We start from the raw sequence: 19,741 nt of genomic DNA, 5'->3' as shown, positions 1-19,741 counted from the left end.
TCAATTTTTTATGCTTTATTCATTGATTAAAAGAATATAACATTTAACATAAACCATACAACATCAGTCATCAATTCAAACATTCAGCTGGTTTCCTTACATTTTCTGTCAGGAGTTTTTTTTTTAATCTGATCACATTTATAAGATAAAATCTCACCACATCTGGCATATACACACACTGTGCCAGTGGATTCACTCTACTGATGTACATATAAAATCCGCATGGTATGTGCTCACTGGAGACAAAACAGCGCACACCTGTCAAAAGGTCATTTTAATATAAGATGGTAAAACCATTTGTAAAACACATATAAACTTTTTCCATAAATAGAATCATATCTGGACATCTGTTGCATAAATTGTGTTTTCCAAAGCTTACAATATAGCAGCCAGGTCTCAGCACTGCTGGGCACCCACGTTGGCCACTTACTTTATTATTGCAGACTGTCCTTTAAACATTAAATGCACAACATTCGTACCACTTAAAACTGGGGTCAGGTGGAAGTCTCACAGAGACCACGTCTGTACCGCGGTTGCCCTGAAACAGTTACATCGGCTTCTAAAGCCTCTCAGATATAACAAGATTTTAAAACATACTTCATGGAATGTTCTTCATGCATCATAGCAGCTCATACCTGTGATAGAACAAGCTTTGTATTTGTTTCCTTTCCTTCCTTTACATTCACTATTCACAGTGAAACAGGTGCATGTTTGTTAAGAGTTCTGAGGTTGCTGACTGAGCCACAGCACAGCTGTGTACCACAGGTCGAAATTCGACCTTATATATTACAATCTAGCAGTATCTGGCTGGCCAAAAGTTGGCCTGCCCCTGCCAGCATGTGGGCACTTCTTCGTTTTTAATCTATTCTTTGGCAGCTGACACAGGCGCTGACAGAGAAAATCCAGTGACTTGGTTGTTAGGGATTTCACGACTAATGTTTGTTTGCAGGTGTAGACCTTTGTATTGAAATCTTCACTGTTATGCGTTTACCTCACCGGAGCGCATATTCTTGCTTTTTCCTTTTAAACTTTGGCCCAAAGCTAACTTTTAAGGAAGATGACAGAACATGAGAACAAACAAGGAGGAGTTTGCAAAGAATCCAAAAGACTACAGCTTATGGAGTGAATCTGTAAGTGCAGGAACCTGAACGCTCGTGTTTCACACCGCCGCTTAGCAGCTAAGGAAAGCCGAGAATGGAGTTAAGCCATGCTGCAGAATCCGCACGTGAAATCAAGCAAGGTAAGAGTCTTACAGTGAACAGCCCTGGATAGACTTCTCGTCCCTTAAGCCTATTAAGTAGCATGCTACCAGATTAAGCACACAATGACAGCATAGAAATCCACTGGGCTATGGATATGGGTATTAAAAACAGTTGGCTCCCGAGCACAGGACTCCAATATAACAGCAAAATAATTCAAAATGCAGTTACTCAATTAAAGTAAAGTTAGCCGGCAACCTCAGACAGCCTTTGGCTGTATCTTGCAAGGTTTGGTAGACAAGTCCATTAACCGTGAAAACCCTAAACACTGCCACTTTCAGCTTCTAAACCAATACCCGACTACGTTCTTTGATCAAGAAGTAGAATACACATATATAATTCTATATAGCTAATACTGATTAAACACAGCACAAAAGGGGTTAATTCACACTACCGAAAAAACATAATAGGACCCTACTTGCATATGTAACCACAGGAATTGTAAATAAGGAGCTAAATGCCTTCACTGAAGCTCTGCATCTCTCTGTAAAAGTGACGGGTTGGCTCAGTGAAGACACTGAGCAGCTCTATGTCCATAACGGCGTGCCAAGGTCGACCCAATCCGAGAGACACTTGCTCAATGAAATTGTGTACTGGATCCACATCCTGATCAGCCAGTTCTCCTTGGTCGAATTCAATGCTTTCTTCTGTGACTTCCAGTACTTTCAGGTCAGAGCCACGAAGACGAGCAATTGCTATAAGATTATGAGCCCAGACTGTGTAACCTATGGGGAAAAGAAAAAGTCACTCTGTCATTTTCCTGCAAGGTATTTTCTTACTGTACTATTTAATACCAGACCATCCCAGCATCTCTCCCAACCTATGCTGTCATGTTCCATCTGGCAGAATTCCCCTAGGGCATGGTGGGGGCTTTCTGGTTTCAAGAAGTGAAGCCCCCATTTTTTATTCTGAATAAGAAAGTATAAAAATATTTCAGATAGTTTCACCAAGCTTTTCTAGATCTTTTTCCCCCACTTGCTCCACTTACAGTGGACTACTGTAAGTTATATATATATATACACCATTTCAAACCTCCTGTAATCTACTTTGTAGTAAAATTAGAATGAAAAAAGGGAGTTATCAATTAAGTGAAGGCATAAAAGGATTGCTTTAAAACTCTGCTTATGCTAGAAAAAAAAAAAGATTTGCTTTTGTTGCTTTAGAAAGTAGACTTACTTTAAAAGAAAAAAAACACCACCAAACAGAGAGTCAGCACACACAAACCAGAAGCCTCTCCAGCCTCTTCAGGTCACCCCAGTGTGTGTGTGTCTATATATAATCTAAAAATATAAAATAAACTACATGTATCTTGTTATTCCGTCTGAGATAAAACATAATTACAAAGCTTCCCTCTCTTCACATTATATATTGGCATTCCTCCTTAAAAACTCCTATTCCCCAGTTACCTGGAAGCTTTCTGTGCCCTGGCTAAGGGAAAGGCAGAGAGCTCCTCCCTATTCAGATGCAAACCACAGATGGTCTGGGAGCTTCCTTTTCGGGGAGCTCTGCCAAATCAGCACTACCACTGCAAAAGGAAAGGCTCATTTCTGCCTTCATCATCATTCTCACAGGTGCTAAGCTTCTTGGTGAGACACCCAAGTAGATTCCAAGTAAAGCTTCAGTCTGCACAATATTTGAACTGGGAAAGCTAAACAGCTGAAAAGTAAAAGCTAACTGTGGTTTGGTCTTCCAACAATACAGTTAACATGCTCTACATCATAATGTATCAAAATAAAATAGAGAATAAAGAAAAGATGTCAAAGTAATAAAGAAAAGAGATTTCTATTCTGTTTTCTTTTACTTTTATCTATTGTGTCTCTGTAAGTACGTATGGGCAGGTTTTCAACAAAGAAGCCTGCACACATCTGTAAGGCTCATTTCTGGTATATAAGCCATTAGGAATGCATGAATTCCCACAATCTTCATCTGCTGGATACTTCACCTCCAACACAACTGTCCACAGAAGATGAAGCTGTCTTAATTCAGGCAGCTTAATTCAATGTCCCTTCCTTAATAGGGGCATTAAACTCAATGGAGAATTCCTCCCTGTATGATGACAGTCTCCTACCAGGACATGGAAGGAGTTCACACCACCTTCCCATTATCCTGACTGTAAAGGAACTTACCAAAGAAATCCTTGAAAGCAAGTGCAAGCATAAAAGAAAATAAAAGCCCTGCACACAAAACCCCTTTACCATCCTGTGGTCAGGTATATGGCTTTTGCTGTAACTTTTTCCAGTGCACAGATCCTCTATGCACTGGAACAACCATCTTATTCCCAAATTAGTCTCGTTTTAAATTAACTCTCCTTTCAAAAGTTTTCCCTGAAATTTCTTAGTGACCTCCCAGCTGCCAAAAAGTCTCTGTCCAGCTAAGTATTCAGAGGTAAGAGGAAACAATCATTTTACTACTGGTATCACTGAACAACAAATTTACCACGAGCACACTGTAATTGCTAGCAAAAATTTCAACTTTAGTTTTGGACAGTTTTATTCATGAAATGAATTTTATAACACAAAATCATAAAAGTCCACGTGGAAGTATCCTTCCCTTAAGGGAGAAGAAAAAATAATAAAAGGCCTCTGCTCTCACAGATGGACCATGGTTTTTATTCACAGTGGCAGATCATACCACTACAAGTATCCTACTGTCTCCATCCCATCCCAAATGGCCACACACTCTTTACATCCTTTCTTCATTCTGCAAGAATGCATTTAACATCTGCCTTCCTCTGGCTCCTGGACCTGCTGCCTTGGTGGAAAGATGACAACTTCCCACAAAAGACAACCTCGAGGCACCCCATATAAAGTGTCCTTAGCATATGTTTTCCCCTCCCTGTTTTGGTCAGTGACAAGTGGCAGCCAAAACTAGATGTAAACCAAAGCTTTTTCAAAAGCAAACTAGTACCAGAAGAGGAAACATACACATAAACACACACACACACAAAAACCTAAGAAGCACTGGAAACTGAAGAATAACCACTTCAGGAGACAGAAAAAGAAACTTGAGCACTTTAAGCGAATTATGGCACCTTGAACAAAACCACCTTCTTTTCTTGAAGGAAACTTGACAGTATAGTATGACAAGTGCAGCCAGAAAACATTATATGGTAAACCTCAGAGAATCCAAGCATGAGGCTAAGATGCTGTACTGAGGCATCACAGCATTCTGGGTATTTCTTCTAACAGTGTTCTTCCTAGAGTTACTACTCTCCAAGAAAGATGCTTACGTTACAGTAGAGTAACGTAATAGAGTTCTCTATAACTAGAGAAGTTATGTTCACAGCTTAGAAAAGATCAGAAGGCATTTATAAGCAGCTTAGCTAGCTTCTGCTGCAAGGAGGGGGAAAAGAAGGGAAAAGAATCTGAATCCCAATGTAACAGCAAGGTGATACTTGGCTGTTCTCTCACACAGGCAGACACAGCATCTCTCCAAAGAAAGGTGATGTAGCAACAACAGTTTGCTAGACAGAAGCATAAAAGACTTTGCTTCCCCAATGCTCTGCACAGACTAATACCTTCTACTGAATAGACACGTGTTGGTATGATACTTACACTAGCTTACGTTTAGATGTTTCACAAGCTTTTAAAGTTAGATAATATATTAGAGGACTTTTCTGTAGCAGGAGGATAATTTAAGATAACACACTATTTTTACTCTTTTTTTAAAGGCCCTCAAACATGTATCCAAATTTTAGAAGAAACTGCTAAAATCCACACCTAGACTGGTGCAGTCATGTGCCAGTATCCAAAATCTGTCTCACCTGGAAACTATTAAGGAGAGACAGCTGAATTGTTCACACCTTCCCTGCCCCCAGCAATGACAATTCAGTAAAGGACCACAAAAAAAAAAAAAAAAAGGGGGCAAATACAGCAGGACCTTCTGGCTTTAACCGATAAAAATCTGAATGTACACCTCCTGCTGCTGAAGGCCTTCTGTTTGTACTGAACAACTGGAGATTTACTCCCCCAAGCAGTCTGAGGAAACACATTCATTCTTATGCAACACAATACAGTCATCGCTTAACTCCTTCATGCACCAGCAAACTTGGTCTTGGTAAGCTGATTCCAGCACAAAAAAAAAGTATTATTCTGCATTATTTCAGTTTCAGGTGCCTTAAAATTTGCCAGACTGCTGTAACTTCTACCACCAAGTGCTCTACTGATGATAGAGCTGAATAAATTCTAAAAGTTATTTGCTACTATATGGCAAATAAATAGCTGGGATAAATCTAGCTCTGGTATTACTGGTAAAACCAATACACTCAGTGAAGCAACCTCCTTCACATATTTTTCAGCCTTCATCTGGTGGCAGTCTGACCAAACTGGTAACAAACTTTTTCCTCTCAGTTTTGAGGCACTTAACTCATGTTATTTACAAACAGGAAGCAAAATAATCTAATCTTGCCAGCATATAAACTCACAGAAAAATAGCAAATGTTTTCAGTTCACATGCACATAACCAGTCACTTAATGGAACTTGCACAGTGCAGACCACTTGCAGGATAAGCCTCCTGGAATGCTCACTTCTTAAGTTATCCTCATTTCTGTGAGGAGTTTAATAAAATCCTATGTGACTTCTCAACAAAAGCTAGTAAGATGCATGTTTAAAACTCATATACAATGAACACTTTCAACAATAGCATATATAGCAACGGTGCAGCAGCCTTTTGAATAACATGCCACTAAAATACACCATGATTAGAAAGGCTGAAGGGTTGTAAGCATTTGAAAGTCACATACTATGCCCGTGCCATGTGTTACCTACCATGAACAGCTAGGAGAGACAGTCTTGTGCACCTCCAGGCTAATAAGACAAGTGGATCCTCATTCCGGTTGTCACTGAGATCTGGGAAGGCAGACATATCTATCACATCATTCATTAGTATAAAATGAGTGAGGAACTTGTCATACTGCCTGGATATGAGGTCAACAACAGCTCCTGAAACACAAGTGACATAGCTGTCAAAGTGAATCCTCTCTAGGGGGATACTGGGCTTAAGAATCCTTAACATATCATCACTCTTGACATCAAAAGCCATTATATAGACCCGAAGATTAGTGCTGTTGCGAGTCAGCGCCTGCCAATTCTCATCTTTTGGCATATTGTCCAATGACTTGTGCATTATGGAAACACTGTGGACCAGGAGAGACAGTCGATGCAAAGGCACGTGGTTGCTGTCAGCCAGGACTCTTGCCATTTCAGCTGTAAAATCACAGAAATCCAAAGCGAGCGAACGCAGATTCACAAAGCGCTCCAATTCAACCGCAGTGATAAGAGTGGTATTACCAGGGATGTGGTTGTCCAATAAGCTCAGATGTTCCATGGTGTTGGCTATAGGGTTTGATAAGGAGGACAGTGATGTGGGAGTTACTATTTGCAGCATTAACCCACAAGACAGCCATTTCAATTGCCTGCTATTGCCTAATATCTCTTCAAACAGCTGTTGGATTCTGCAAGTAAACAAAACAGAATGATCCTATTAAACATGGTTTAGTCTTACCAACTGCATACCATTCAATTTTTTTATTCAAGAATTATTCTTCCTTCATTTATAGCCTTATTCTGCAGGAAGGTGCTATTATTATAGTTCTTGTGAACTGCAACCCGACTGCAGACCTCCCAGAGCATTTTAACATCCACTGCCCTTAAAAGGTTAAAATTGTAAACTAAAAGAAATATGTACTTTGTCTTTCAAAAATGGAGGCACACTATGAACCTTCACTTCATGTATTTTCCAGCATGTATTTAACACCCTCCCACATACATTTTAAGGTTATGCAAATAAGAAAACCTGTAATGCTTTTCAAATGAGGCTCTTGTTTTTAAAAACAGCCTTTTGTATTTCCTAGCTTCTCCAGAACTGCACATTTAGTATGGAAAAAAAAGTCAATTTCAGTGAAAGGTGGCAGAAACTTGACTTTGAGCATAAATTAGAATGATGTGAATTATCTACTTGATTTTTTCATTAAAGGGTAAAGAACAAACATGCAAGAAGATTCTTTAAATAATTCCAAATGTACAACTAACTGGATTTTCAAGTGCCAACAGGTTCATGTTTTACCAAAACAACTTGGACCCAGTAACATTTCAATCTCAAACTATCAGTGCCAGATTATGAATTTATTCGGATGCACCCCACCTCTCCTACCCCTTTTTTTCAGTGAATCGATGTTCTTTACATTGAGATATTTTGTTCAAGAAGGCAACAGAAGTATTTTAAATTTTCAATATTAAATTCAAATAGTACAGTCACACTCTAAAATACTTTCTCCATATAAGTCTTTTTCCAGTCTTCATTCCACAGCTGTAAGGCCCAAGAGTCCTCCTGCCCAAATGACAAGTGTTCTTTTAGTGTATTAGACACAGGTGTAGGTCAGTATTTGATCTCAAGCCCTGGTCAGCATTACAGAGAAGCAGTTGAGCCAGGCTATGAAAGTCCCATAAAACATCACGAAATAAGATCCAGTACAAAACTAGCAGAAATTTTTGTTCCTCAAATCAGGTAATGGTTTTGCACAGAACACTTTTTCCTTTATTGCTGTGAGGATCTGTATACTTTATACATCTAAGCAAAAAACCATTATGAAGTTATTATTCTCACCCACATAACTTTAATAGATAATGTCCAGGCAAGATTAAAGGTTTAGCCCAGTATCCTGACAGACAGCAAAGAAACACTAATACCTTAAGGTGACAGAACAAGGAAAGCACACAGGGATATTTCTCAAATATCTCTCTAGTTTCCAAAACTTTGAAATTCAGACCTTCTGAGCAGAGCTTTATTTTGCAACTCTCAGAGACTTCACTTCTACAAATTCATCCAGGTTCCTCCCTTAGCTGAGTAAGCTTTTAGCAACCATAACATCCAATAATAAAGAACTTTGGAATGTGATTCCCCCCTCTTCTTGCTTGCTCTGAACCTGTCACCTACTACCTTTGATGCCCCACAATCCTTCCGCTGTAATCAAGTTAAAACATCAGCCCTCATTCATCCTCTCCCTCAGCAAATCCTTATTCATCCCTTCCCTTGCCTACATGCGCTTTCTTCCTTCTCCTATGAAGGTACTAGGTTTGCAAGGCCTGACTTCACCCAAGTGGAAAAGTTGGTGTGGTTATTGTATTTATTTCACACTTCAGTTCCCAAGGTTTTGCCTAGAATAGCCATCAAGTAAAAAGACTTCAATATTTCCAGATTTGTCCAAACATTTTATTTTAAATTAACGACTGGCAACTGTGACACAAAGGAAACAGTTTCAAACAATAGATAAGACTCACAGACAGCGTAGTTTTTCTATTTTATTCCTAAATTCATTTAAAGTTCAGATGAACCTTATTTGATTGTGGCAATGCTTATTTCATAATTATTCTTGCCAATGAATAATCAGATTATCTCACAATCCCCCAAAGAAAATGATTTACCACAGCAATCGCAAATTTCTTCCGAAGACTCTTCCCTCCCCCCATATACACCTGCAAAAGGTACTGTAATGGTTGCAGCAATGGTAGAATTTATTTTGTAATAGCCCAGGTAATCAATCTTAATAGTGCTTTTAGTGTTTTACAGAACTATTGAAGACAAATCAATTTTGAGATGTTCAGTAGAATACTACCATCTATATGCCTCACTGCACTTAAAAATCAGTTTAAATTGTGGTTCTCATACAACTTAAACATCTGAGCTTAGAAGAATACTGTTTTAGTACCTGCAAAATTTAATGAAATATGACATAGAACTCTGCAGCTCTAGGGTGGGTTTTCCCCCAGAAGGAATTGCAGTAAGAAACTTTTAAAAGAGAGAGAATGATTTACTGCAATCTGCACAGCAACTTTTTAGTGCAAGCACCGAAGTTATTTATACAAGTATTTAGATTTGTGCTGCTAGTCTAATGACATGTAGGTCCTAAGAAAACTTTCTCCAGTTCTTAGCCAGTAAGAGATCAAACATGTCAATAAAGAATATTTAACAGCAATAATTTCTGAACTGTTTTTAGTACCTGCTTTATAAAAGGCAAGACAGAAAGCACTATGTAAGATAGAGGCCATTCATTTTAACATATTTCAAATAAATTTTTTAAACATCCTAGCAGGTTTGGTTTTTTCCTCCCCTGCAAATTTTTATGCACATTCTATTTTTCATAAACAGATTGCATCTAACTGGAGCTTGCAAAAATAGTCTGAACTGCGTTCCAGAAAATTAGACACGTGAATTGTTGGAAATTAACACGTACTTGATTACCATATTAATTTTACTTCAACTGCCTAGCATGTAGTACAACATTTATCCTAACTTAACACAGCTATTTCAAAGCTCACTTATAAAACTGAAGTTTGAGCATATATCAGAAAATACAAGCAGAACTCAGCACATGCCAAAAAGCAATGCAACCTACTGATGTCACAACAAGTGTCATCAGTCCCCTTTGCTCCCTGTAGGCAGCAATTATGGGATGGTCACCACTGACCTGTAACCTACAAATTATTATACTGAAGCAAACAATTGAAAAAATAAAAACCTCATAAAAAAGTACTTTCACAATTAATGCCCCAGACGGTGTTTTCGTCCAGAGGACAGACTAAAGCCTGACTAGACAGGCAGAGTTATTGTTTAATCCCCCAAACCAGTTCTAACCAGGACTGAAACACATCCATGGCCCTGGACAGGAAGTAAACATATTACTAAGGCCCATATGGAGGCCATTTGTTTCATTAAATACTATCAATCAAAATATTTTGTTTAATAACAGAGGCTAAACTGGTTCTTTTGGAAACCAAACTACCTGAACCACACAGATCAATCATGAGAAGCAGATTTCAGAAAGCCAAAATTTTAAACAACTACCTTTTGTTCAACTCAAGACAAATGTACTGTTTACACTGAGCTTCCCAACACTAAGAAACAGAGTTGTAAAGAGAGTTTTAGAAAGTAACCAGGGACACAAATGCTGTACAGAAAAGGAATAAGCATTACAAACTCATGCTGATGCCTGCGAAAGTATATTTTTGAAAACATGCTCCAAAGCCTCCTCTGCCTTAGGACAATCCTCAGCCTTAACCTGAGGAAGCATCCTAATGGCTCCGTGATAGCTGAGATTTCACCCACAGTCTGCTACATCCAGCTCAAGGCCAGCTTTCAGGAAACATAACATTTTTTTCCGTGACTGCTTTAATTGCAGGAAGTTTCTGAAACAGCTAGTAAAGTTTATCACCACAGAGGTTCCAAAAATCCTCAACTACCAGTAACACTGTCTCCCAAAGGTTGCTTATACCTTTCACTGTTAGTTATCAGCATCCACGTTTTGCAACTTACTGATGCAAACCCAAGTGCAAAAAACATGGCTAAGAAGCCATAAAGATTTACTTTCTGAACTAAGTCTGCTACTAGTTCTCAAACTTCAGACAACTGAATAAAACACTGTCAGCTTTCCTTTAATTTAGACAAGGACTAGCAGGTCCCAAATACATTGTTTTATTCTAGAAAGAAAATCAAACAAACAACAACAACAAAAAAAACCCAAACAAAAACCCCCAAAATCCCCAACCCCCCCCGGCCCCCCCGCAAAACCCAAAACAAAAAACCAAACAAGCAAAAAACCACAACAAACAAACACAAAAACCCAACAACAAAATGAACTAAACTAAAAAGAGGTAGCATTTATTTGCTCATTCCAAAACGTGCAAAGGTCAATATTCATCTAAAAGACTAACATCAAGTTAGATAATGAGTTTTGAATGGTTTATGGCTCCAAAATGTGAATACCTGCTTGAAGAAACATTTAACCATACACTCAGCTGAGTAGACATCTGCTTTGATGACTCCCTTCAAGGCCCTTTCCAAAGATTTGATTATATATTTCTATTTTCACAAAGGATAGCAAATAAAGAGCTTTTACCAAATGAGCCTTTTACCTGCACACAGCACTACAGTACATACATTAGACAGAATCACAAATTGCTCCAAGTTCTGCATTCTAAACATAACAGATGACAAAGACACAGTATGTGACTCACAGCTGTATTTGCTGTGATTTGCAAATCCAGGTCAGGACCAAACATTCAGTTTGATGACTGTGTTCACGTACATACATTGATCTGATAATATACCTATACTGGTTCTAAAAACCACTCAAAACAAAAAATAGTAAAGATCTAGAGCAGCTGTACTTATTCCACTCCCAAGCTACTGGAAGAAAGATATTTAAATTGACACAAAATTATGGTATTCAGGTTTTATTGTATCAAAAGTTTTAGCAATACTGCTAAAATAGTTAAGTCAGCATCGCTCCCTCTGTGGTAATTTATTCCAGAAGTCAGTAGCTGTTTATACTGTATTTAACCTTTTCCAAAGAACAAATAACCATTTTGATTATAAGCATTCAAGGACTGTCCTGTAATGTAATTATGGCAAGCTAAAATACACCTCTGAACTAAACAAGCACATTGAGAGCTGCAATATTTCAGGAATTCTGCAAATACATAACCTAGTTTTCAGATGTAATTTGAAATAAGTTGTAGCAGTAAACTTGAAAGAGAACATAAACACAAACATGTTTTCAACTCTTGTGAAATACAACTGATTACTTCCTTTTCTAATTTTTTTTCATGTACAGAAATAGTAAGGGGTGCTGGTATCAAGGCCACATCCCTCCTCCCCTTTTGAGGCATTAACATAATATTGAACACAACGAAAAGAGGAAAGACAGGATTCTCACCCTGCTCAGAAAGGATGGAAAAAAAAACCCCAAACAAACAAACAAAAAACAACAAAAAAACAACAGCCACAAAACCAGACTACTTCATGTAAATAGCAGGAACAAGAATTTAGATTTTCATCCCATTAAAAAACTTAAAGCTTCTTAGTACTGTATTTCAGGATTTCCTGTGTTCCATTATCTATTTTTATTATTCTACTGTATTTGATAGTTTACAAATACAACTTACTGCTTAATCTTCTTGCCATCAGGGTCAACCTTTCCAAGGTAGGTATTTGATATAGTTCCATGTTGCTGCAGAATGCTTATATCCCCAAAGAGACTTAACTTCTGGAGGTTCCTAGGAAACAACAAAAGAAAAAGGAATCTGTACACAAAACTAAAATGGTGTCAGAAATCATTCTGGATAAGACAAATACAAGCAATAAACCCCCATTATTACATGGAGCACACAGTCTGTGTTGGGAAACTTACTACTGTCCTGGAATACAGGCTCATATGGAACTATAGAAAATGAGACTGAAGTATAAAGGGGAAGAGGACTACACAAACTGCTGAAACCAGCTGTAATAGCAAATACCGCTTTTCAGTCAGCACAGGAGTATTTTCAGCAGGCCTGTACCACTACAAAGAAAACTTAGGAGTGATTTTATGCAATTTTTAATCACTGGAACATGCGTGTTAAGTGTCACTGATGAAAACATCAGATACTTATTCCTTTTAACATTTAACACTGCATTTAATGTCCAAGTAGGACACAACCACAAACAACCGTGTCTGAGCACCTGCATACATCAGCTGGGTTACAAACAGGAGCCCAAACCACCTGCCTCAATCAAGGCATCACAAACCTCAGCCAGGAAAAGCAAGAGCTCCCCACACCCTAATCAGTGTCTAATTTCTGTTATATCAAAGTAGGGGAAGCTTTTCTAATATTCCCCATCAGTGAGGGATAGTGGCCCACCACGACACACAATTTTAACTTTTAGAAGGGATACCTAAAAAGAAGTGAAAGAAGAACCTCTAAGTTGATGCTGGACATGACACGGTCCACTAGACAGTCACTTTTCCTTTCCCTAGTAGTTTTCTAACTTGCATCTTTTCTATTCCTCTAACAGATCAAGCAAGGGGTATGCAAATGACTGCAGTTTTAAAGTAGCTGTGTAGCATTTACTATTAAGATTCTTATTTTTGTAGCTGACTAAGTTTTGGGTCAGCATTTCTTTTATTTGTATATGCTGTAAATTAGATTTACTCCTAACATGCAAGGGCTAGTTGCAATTGATAATTAACAAGGCAGAAACTCCAGTTTCACCACAAATGGACATATAAATTAATCCTGAACAGTAGATGCCAATTAACCTGTAGCTGACAATTAAGTGAGTTACCATAAATCCTTATTTCTTCTGGCTTACAAATCATATGCTAGTATTTCAAATCAGCTTTGAGGAAAACGTAGTATGTTTTACATTTTTTAGTAGGTATGAATTGCATTCTATAATTGTTATCTACCATAAATCATAATTTACCTGTTTTGAAGTTCCCGTATTCAAAAACAGCACACTGATTGCCTGAAATCTATCCACTGTAGCACCTGCTACTTTTTTTCTATAGGAGAACAACGACTGAATAGCAAGAACCACGAGCTTCATATAAAGTCTGACAAATACTGGAGCCAAATACCTAGAATTTACAACAGTGCCTGAGATTTTAACAATTTAATATTTTGCATTTTAAATACAGGACTATTGTACTGATGATACACTAAAATAAATGGAGCCTTAGAATATGATCAATATTCTACAAATCTCACTAAGACACTGCCTGATCATACTGAAGAATAAGCTTGGCAGAGAAACCTAAAACACTGGCACAAGCAACCAAGAGTATTTTGGGCTCTTTTTTTTCCTCAAAAGCTGTCAGAGATAGTCTGGTATGACAGGGAAGTAGTAGAAACCTCCACCTGTGAGGTGAAAAGCAGTGCTCACAGCCAATACCATAATTAAGCATTTATCTTTTGATCTCGGTGATTTCTGCGAGCCAAGAGCCAAAATGCAATCTTCAGAACAGTTCTGAATCACCTGCATATTCACATCAAACGCAGGTCTCGGTTTGTGCCACTCACACCACCAGCCAATGCTACCATAGGCACGTAGGCAGGTATTAAGAGGACACTAATCACTAGCACCCCACACATTTTTACTTCATCGATGTGACTGCCATTTCATGCAGTACAGAGACAAATGAAAAAGTTCTCTGCCTGAAAACTTAACCAATGACAACATCTGATTATTTTTCCATTCACAACACAGTTATTAACATCAACAAATCCGATCACAGTTCAACACAATGTTAGATTTTTGCTACTATTTGCAGTGTTATTCAACTCCATGACATTCAGCTCACCGCTCATCTTTATTTCAGACAGTCAGTAAAGTGATTGCTATTTAAATAAAATTATTTCAAAGTTAATTGTCATCTTTTGCTAAAAGTTATAATGACATCTTAATCCTGTGTAGTATCCATACATACAGCTGGGGAAAAACTTGTGGTTTGGAGGGATTTCTAAAACATTTATTTTCCACTCACTCAAAAAGTGCACTAGCAGTAATAAGCTTCTGACTAGGCTCCATCTTCGGTGTTGTTTGGTCTTTTTTAACACCCAATTTTAAAAAGCACAAAATGTCCTTGCTTACATTCAAGGCAAACAAAGTGGTAAGGCACATATTGTATTACTATACTAGTTTCTGCCAGTTTCAGCTGCCTGTTCAGACCAATAGAAAACAGTCATTAGAAAACATCAAAACCAGATGCAGTCTACTGTTTTGAGCGATTCACCACTTTTTGGCAACTCCAAGAGATACCATCCTTCACCAAGACACCAGTTTTATAGAAATCTGCATTTTTGTATCCATAGCAAAGATCAAACAAGTCACACAATTTAACATGATGCACAGGAATAGCCGGGGGGGAAGGGAGGAGTGTCACTACCTTCCTCTCTTCCTTTGTAAGCAAGGAAGGAGTAGTAGAGGAGACTATACTTTGGTATTTTAGAGTTACATAAAAGAACAGGATTTTCCTACTGCATGATCACCAGGGGCTTATTAGCTGTTGTATGCACGTAAGTGCAAACAGAAAGTTTGTTGCACTCCCACCCTGCCTCCTAGAACTTAGTTTTGAAAGATCAGTTTGAGAAGCTTCAGATCATGAGGATTTAAGAAACATCATACCCACCCACACCCTTTTTCTTAGTATTAAGTAGAACATCAGCTTTTAAACAGTTATACGTTTTGTAATTTTGCTTCATTTGCTGTCATAAACATAGAAGCTTATGGAAAAGTTACAGATGACTATAAACACTACTGTAGTACCTTTTAATTAAATAAATGATAGATTTTTAGAGCTCATCAAGGTCCCAATGCTATTAAAGCAATAATTTGGGAGTAATATGCTGCCACCCACAAAACAACTTGAGCTCTACTTCAAATACAAGACAGACCTCGAACATACCTTTCTGGATGGTAGATGGTTGGCAGCAGGAATATTTGTCAGAAAATTTTCTATTGTTTTTAAAACAAGTTGCAGACAAGTTTCTATGTCCTTAATATAATCAGAACTAGCAAAGGTCACTCCAAAATATTTTTGTAGAGACTTAACACACAGATTTGCTTAGAAACTAGCAATTTTATGTTGTACAGAAAATGCTCTAAGTAGCAAAACCACACATCATTCCCCTCTAGCCAAGAGAGCATTTAGAAATTTCATTACTTTTAGTAATTACTTTTCTTAGGTCCTGCAGTATCGTAAATCTTCAAGGAAATCTGTAGCCATCTAAAGCACATGATTTTTCTTGCAGAGAGGGGGGTTGCTACTGCATTGCTTAATAATAAATTTAAAACCCCAAAACAACATTACCCAGTTAAGAAACAGCATCACAAAGGCAGATTTCTTCCTTTTCAGTTCTGAAGTAAAAGACAACATTTTTTTAACTTATCTGCCAAAAAGCTATCATAAGGGCTGACAGGAGCTTTGAAAGACTGTCCTGTTCTAAACTTAATTCCAAAAGGAATGCATTTACAGTGATTCAGCCACTGGAGAAGTTAAAAATTTCCATTTCCATTATTTTGTAAATTACTATAGTTATCTTGTGTACAGTGAAAAGAAGGAATTATTAATAATCCTTGAGTTACAGATAAATAAAGAGAAGCAGAGAAATTAATTAATTAATTATGGACTGCAGTCCCTCCTTTGACAAAACTAAGCATCAGGCAGGTGACAATGCCTCTGGTTTAGACATTAGGTGGTCACAGTAAGAACTAAGCAGCAATTTGGCATATGTTAATACTCCTTCCCAACTCTTTTCAATCTCAAAAATCTACTTAAAGAACTAAACCCCAGTGTTCTACCTGAAAACTAATCAGTTATAGGTAGTTACTTTGCAAGGAGAAAAAACCTCAAACATCAAAATAAACTAAAAACCTAGTCTGTTCAAGGGAAAAAAATGAGTCTATTCTCAAAGCAAAACTGAAAAAAGGTTAAGTGTTTAATGTAAATCATGCCCCTCTCCCTACTCATTAAAAAAAGTGTGCTGTAATAACCAGGTACCCTGTGTTCACCAGTCATGCATTATTGATGTCAAACCAAAAGAGCAGCATATAAACGATTTAGAGACAGCAAGAAAGTACAGCAATGCAAAATCCTATCAAAGTTGGTAACTTTTAATCCCTGTCTTACCACCAAAATTATACTAATCTACCAGAAAACAGGTACTGGAGAAACAACTACTTCTGTACAGTATTTTACTGCAGTCCTGAGTCACACTGTGCATACAGAATTTTTCAAAAGAAAAAGTGTATCAAAAGCCTTATCATATTGCGGTTAATTCTGACAGACTCGTATTTCAGTGAGGAAAAAAAAGAAACAATTTAGTTTTCTAACAACACGCTCATGCAACATCTCCTGAAGATACTATTTCTTTTAAAATTCCAAGCCCATGTCACGGTATTTGTCTCAGATCAGACAACCACCACAATCACTTCAACATTTTTTCCTCTTATAGTACTAGCTGGATTTCCCGAAGATTTAACAGTTAAGTGAAAGCTCCTGAAAGGCAAGAGAAGACCAATCAAGACAGATGATCATGATTTGCACACCAAGGATTCACAGGGCAAGAAATAAATTAAGATAAAGGTGAGTTGGAACTAGAGCTGTTTTCTGAAGTGAGGTCTGTAACTCTCCACCATCGCAGCTGCACCACAGGAAGTACCTGCTGGGAGCCACAGCGCAGAGGAACTGAAAGCGAGACTTCACACACCACATTTGCATTCATGTCAAACCAACGAGGAATTGCATTTAAAGTTCTCTTGCTACAATTCAAAATAAAGACGCAAGGAAGGCCTAAAGCTACTCTCCCATACCTGCGGAATCAAAGGGGGCGGTAACAAGATCATGACTCAGTCGCAGTTTTCTAAAGGCCATCCACAAGCTTTAATTCATCCTAAAGATGCCCTGAAACACTTGCAGCTTTTTTTTTCCCTTGATAGGTGAGGTAATATGCGCACAGAGGGGAAAAATTATTAACCATTTCCTATCCTAAAATCTATGTGGCTTTCCAGACTCATCATAACCTAGCTGTAATATCCTTGCTTTCCTATCTTATGTGCTGACTAGAGGCCATATATTAGGATATCTGATTATTATCTTATTATCTCTATCACACCCACACGCAGTAAAGAGAACGCAAGTATTTTTGTGTTAAAGACCTCACATCTGAGCAACTATCTAACCTGCCAAAGTGTGTGAAAAACACATCTTAAAATCAAACCACAGGAAAATATTTCTATCATTTAAATTCAATTTGGCAAAGAAAGTCCTACATGTGAACCGTTTTTTTCAATGAACAAAAGAACATTAAAACTTCCTCAAACCTCAGAGTACCAGGTAACACGAGAGCTGGCATGAAAGCTCAGCTTTCCTACAGCGGAAGACCTCATAGCTGGAAAGGTGAAGGTATTTTATTGGGACAGTAATTTAGCGCACCAGAGCTGTAATTTTAACTCCCCCTTACTAATTTCTCATAACATTTTTTTTCCAAGTATACACAAGGTCTAAAGTCTGTCCGTAGTAAGGCTTACATTTTTTGAGTGAGAAAGGCGCCTTGTTATGCAGTCAATTCAAACTCCTGGTTCTCACTTGTTCCGTTTGAGCTGCATTCCCCGCTTCCATCCAGAAGACGGAGAACTTTTTATTACTGCAGCTGTATTTGTTTTTCGTATAGACCAGACTCTCGACAACTGGACGTCTGAGCGTTTATACTCCTCATCAAGATACACTATATGATAAAAATTTGGTACTTTGAAGCAGCGCGTTCCCGTTTCTGCCCAACTCACAGACTCACACACACACACAGAACGGCTCCGAGCGCAGCCCCAGCACGAACCGGCCGGCGCCAGCTCGGGCGTTGTTTCCGCCCGCAGAAACCGGCGGGACGGCGGAACCCGGCCCTGCGCGGCTCGGGGGGCTCCGCCTGCCCCCACGCCCGGCACCGCCGCTTCCCCGGTGGTACCTGTTGTTGCGGACGCTGCTCAGGACGCACAGCACCAGCTCCAGGTAAGTCCTCAGCAGGTCGAGCCAGCGCGGGCTCAGCGGCGGCGGCGCCTCCCCGTCCCCCGCCACCGCGGCGCCCTCGCCCGCCGCCGCCGCCGCCCCGCCGCCGCCGGTGGGGTAGTTATCGGCGGCGAACTGTACGCGGAGCTCACGGACGAACCAGCCGCACTTGCGCATGAGGAACTCGAGGCGCGGGCGCTCGGCGGGCGAGACGCGGAGGCTGAGGCGGAGGCGCGGCCAGAGCGCCGGGTAGAAGAGGCACTCCCGCCAGTGCGAGCAGGCGGCCGAGGCCCGCAGCCGGTCGGGGGCCGCCAGGAAGGAGAAAATGTGGACCACCAGCTCGCTGGGCAGGGAGCCGGCGCCCACCGCCTCCCCGCACACCGACATCCCTGGCGCCGGCCCCAGCCCCGCGGCGGCGGCCCCGGGCGGCGGCCCCGGCCTGGCCTGCGGCTCCTGCGACACAAACAACAACATCAATGACACGACGCGGGGGGGGCGGGCGCCGGCCGGGACGCGCCTGCTGCCGGGACGCACCACCCGAGCGGCCGCCGGGGGGGAGGTGGAGAGACGGAGCGGATGCTACCACTGCCCAGCACGGCGGGGAGAGGTGGGCCGGACCACCTGGCCCTGAGAGACCTGTGTGAAGGAAAACACCGCCGGCGCCGCGCTCTGTTTCTGCGGGGCGACGAGAGCCGCCACGGAGGAGGGGGGATGGTTCACCCCGCGGGGAAAATGGGACGTGCCGGCGGTGGACTGGGAGGCGGAGCCGGCGCGCCCGCCCCGCGGGGGACGTTGGCCGTTCACCCCCCCCGTGCTGGCGGCGCCGCTCCTCCGCTCCCCAACGCAGTGCGGCGGAGGCTCCTGCCCGGGGCGCGGCCCCGGGACCACATTCCCTGTGGGCTCCACAGTGGGAGCGCCGGCAGCTGCCGGGGGCAGGCGCGGGACGGCCCCCGCCGGGCGCGCCTGCCCCGCGCACCCGGTGTTTAGGAAAACTTGGGAAGGGTGTTTGGTGGCGGCGGCGCGGAGGCCCGTATGGGACCGCACGTACGCCTTTGAGCCAGCAAAATTACCTCAGTAGCATTCCTGCTGCTGCCGCGGGAAACGCGCTGACTAGGCAGGAAAGGTGGAGCGCGGCAGAGTCCGACATGTGACAGAACCGGGTGC

At 40.5% G+C, this 19,741-nt stretch overlaps 1 protein-coding gene across 1 annotated transcript; it reads right to left on the bottom strand.

The window, feature by feature from the left end:
* Positions 1–19,066, bottom strand: FBXO33 (F-box protein 33). Its single transcript, XM_039553451.1, has 4 exons — positions 18,537–19,066; positions 12,201–12,311; positions 6,027–6,712; positions 1–1,984 (listed from the first exon to the last, which is right to left on the bottom strand). The coding sequence occupies exons 1-4, from the start codon at positions 19,049–19,051 to the stop codon at positions 1,713–1,715; spliced, it is 1,584 nt and encodes a 527-aa protein (XP_039409385.1). The 5' UTR covers positions 19,052–19,066; the 3' UTR covers positions 1–1,712.
* Positions 19,067–19,741: the final 675 nt, after the last annotated feature.

Source organism: Corvus cornix, chromosome 5, assembly GCF_000738735.6.
Source record: "Corvus cornix cornix isolate S_Up_H32 chromosome 5, ASM73873v5, whole genome shotgun sequence".
In the NCBI taxonomy this organism is placed as follows: Eukaryota; Metazoa; Chordata; class Aves; order Passeriformes; family Corvidae; genus Corvus; species Corvus cornix.
This window is presented reverse-complemented; position numbering and strand designations above follow the sequence as displayed.

Excerpts from the sequence above, each read along its gene's own strand:
- FBXO33 (XM_039553451.1), bottom strand. The coding sequence starts at position 19,051 with ATGTTGTTGTTTGTGTCGCAGGAGCCGCAGGCCAGGCCGGGGCCGCCG. Across the intron at positions 12,312-18,536 it reads AGCAGCGTCCGCAACAACAG|GAACCTCCAGAAGTTAAGTC; the intron begins GTACCACCGGGG and ends GTTGTTTCCTAG. Across the intron at positions 6,713-12,200 it reads GATGGCAAGAAGATTAAGCA|AATCCAACAGCTGTTTGAAG; the intron begins GTAAGTTGTATT and ends GTTTACTTGCAG.